General features: G+C 55.7%; 1 protein-coding gene across 2 annotated transcripts in view; it reads left to right on the forward strand.

The window, feature by feature from the left end:
* The window catches only part of VRK3 (vaccinia related kinase 3), a 48571-nt gene that overhangs the window by 14504 nt on the left and 31873 nt on the right, over positions 1–2194 (forward strand). For both annotated transcript variants that reach the window (XM_012643107.1, XM_012643108.1), the window contains exon 6: positions 2080–2144. In XM_012643107.1, the coding sequence (XP_012498561.1) occupies positions 2080–2144 (65 nt within the window). The remainder of the gene's footprint in view (positions 1–2079; positions 2145–2194) is intronic.

A 2194-nucleotide genomic window follows, 5' to 3' on the forward strand; every position in this document is an offset into this window, starting at 1 on the left:
GTAACGCTACCAACCTCACACAGCTGTTGTTGGGAGAGGTAAATGAGTAGAACGATGCCTGGGAAAATAGCAAGTGCTGTATAAGCGCTTTCTGTGGTTGTTATGGTTAGGATCGGTCCAGAAGAGCATTCTTGCTGCAAGTTCAATATTGCCCTTCCTTTGGCAAGCAGAGCTCCCACCTGCCGGCCTGCCTGCCTGCCATGCTCTGGTCTGCATTTGCCAGAGATGTTCCATGTTGTGTGGAAGGGGTTGTTGTGTCAAGCAGGGGTCACCCTAGATCACAGAGTCTGCAGCCCTGGTCTCTGCTGGGGCCCTTGCCCCAGTCTGGCCTCCCTTAGTTCCTTCTGCAATGAAAGTGGCCCAAACAGCTCTCCAGGCTGTTAGTGGGAGGGTCAGTTAGAAAAGTGGAAGAGAAAAACTCTTTACAATCTGCAAAACAGTGCAGGAAAACTGTATTTAAATCACCAGCTTTTCCTGCCTGCTTCCGAGTGCCAGACGTGTACGCATTGTCGTCTGACCTCATGCCTACCCTGTGAGACAGGTACTGCTGTTACACCCGGGTTCCTGTGAGGAGCAGGCTCTTGGCCATGATGTCCCAGCCAGCTCCAGGACACCCCTTGATGATCCCCCAAGTCCCCTCCCACAGCCAGAAAGGATCCTCTGTCCCCGAGATCTGTGCCCTGCACACTCTGCCCTCTTCTGCTGGGCTCAGAGTATCCTTGGCCTTGAATGTGTAGAACCGGGTCCCAGCCCTGTTCCAGCTGGAGCTTCTTAAGGGGCAAGGATGGCTTCTAGGGGACTTGGTCACCCCCTCATCCCTTAGCTCAGCCTCTTAGGTGATACCAACCTTGATTAAGGGAGGGTGGGAATGGTGAGAGGGAAGGAAGGAGGGACACAGGAGTGAGTAGGGTGGACAGATAATGATGGTTCAGTTCATGGGCTTCAAATGAGTGAGACCTGGGCCAAGTCTGCGCTGCCACTTACCAGCTGTGGGGCCCTGGAGTTATGGGGGTATTTTAAAAAGCTGCCACATGTTGAGCAATCCGGATGCACCAGGCTTTATGCTGGGCTGTGGGGCTGTGAGTGGGTTGATTCAGCCAGGCGCATCGAGGGTGGTGCGGCTCTGGCCGCACACTTAGCGGTACTATATTGTTCCTACTGGCCTGTCGAATGCTCGCAGCCCATCGCAGGGTAGGCTTCGTTACTCCTGTTTTATAGACGTGGAAATGGAGGCCCAGAGATGTTTAGCACCTCACCGGAAGTCACACAGAGGAGCTGAGAGACAGAGGAGCTGGGATTTGAACCCAGGTCGGCCTGGCATTTCTTGGCCTCTCTAAGCTTTAGCTCCCTCATTTTCTCATCTGTCAAATGAGGAGGATGCACGGAAAGCCCACACTTAGCGCAGCGCTGGAGATGTGGTGGGTTCCCGGAAGCGGGCTCTGGCGGGACAAGCACACGGGTGTTTATACGGAGCCTGTGGAGGGGAGGGGAAGGAAGCACGTGGGGCAGAGGGAGAGGTGGAGCCGCGGTGCAGCCCAGTGACAGCCTCAGCTGACCCTGCGGGGGTCTGGAGCAAGAATGGCCCTTCAGCATGCCTCTGCGTCGGGCTGGGATGGCTGGGCCTTTGTGTCTCTCTCAATCCATCATTGGATATGGGTCACTGTTGGATGAAGCCACTCGGCACAGATGCACTTAACTCCCCCACCACAAGTTGTGACAATGTGTGGGAATCGTCCACCAGGGAAGCTCATCAGAGGCTCAGCGTCCCCTCTGCCTAACAGGTATCCAAATCCCAGCCTCCCAGAAGGACAGCAGGTGTTCAGCATAAACCACATCGTTTGCACAAACGGTTCAGGCCCGGTGAGCCCCTCTCATCAGTCAGGGAATGCTGGGAGCCTAAAACCCGGTTCCCAGACCTGACAGCAGTCCCGGGCCTGCTGTGGTGGCCCTTCCTGCACAGCTGGGGACTGACAGCGAGAAAAAGCGGGAGAAGAACCTCGTTGCTGGGAAGTTTGACGACGATGACTCTGACCTTCCCTGTGGGTTATAACCTTGCCGGCTCATTCTGTTCCTCCACAGCTGAATCCACCTCCATCCTCGCCTGTGGGTCAGATCCCCAGAAACAAAAGTTCTCACTCAAATTGGTAAGTGGCCCTGAGGGGTGGGGGGCAGCGCCAAGAGAAGGGCCTGGGGC

The sequence above is a fragment of the Propithecus coquereli genome, unplaced genomic scaffold, assembly GCF_000956105.1.
Source record: "Propithecus coquereli isolate 6110/MARCELLA unplaced genomic scaffold, Pcoq_1.0 Scaffold193, whole genome shotgun sequence".
Lineage (NCBI taxonomy): Eukaryota > Metazoa > Chordata > Mammalia > Primates > Indriidae > Propithecus > Propithecus coquereli.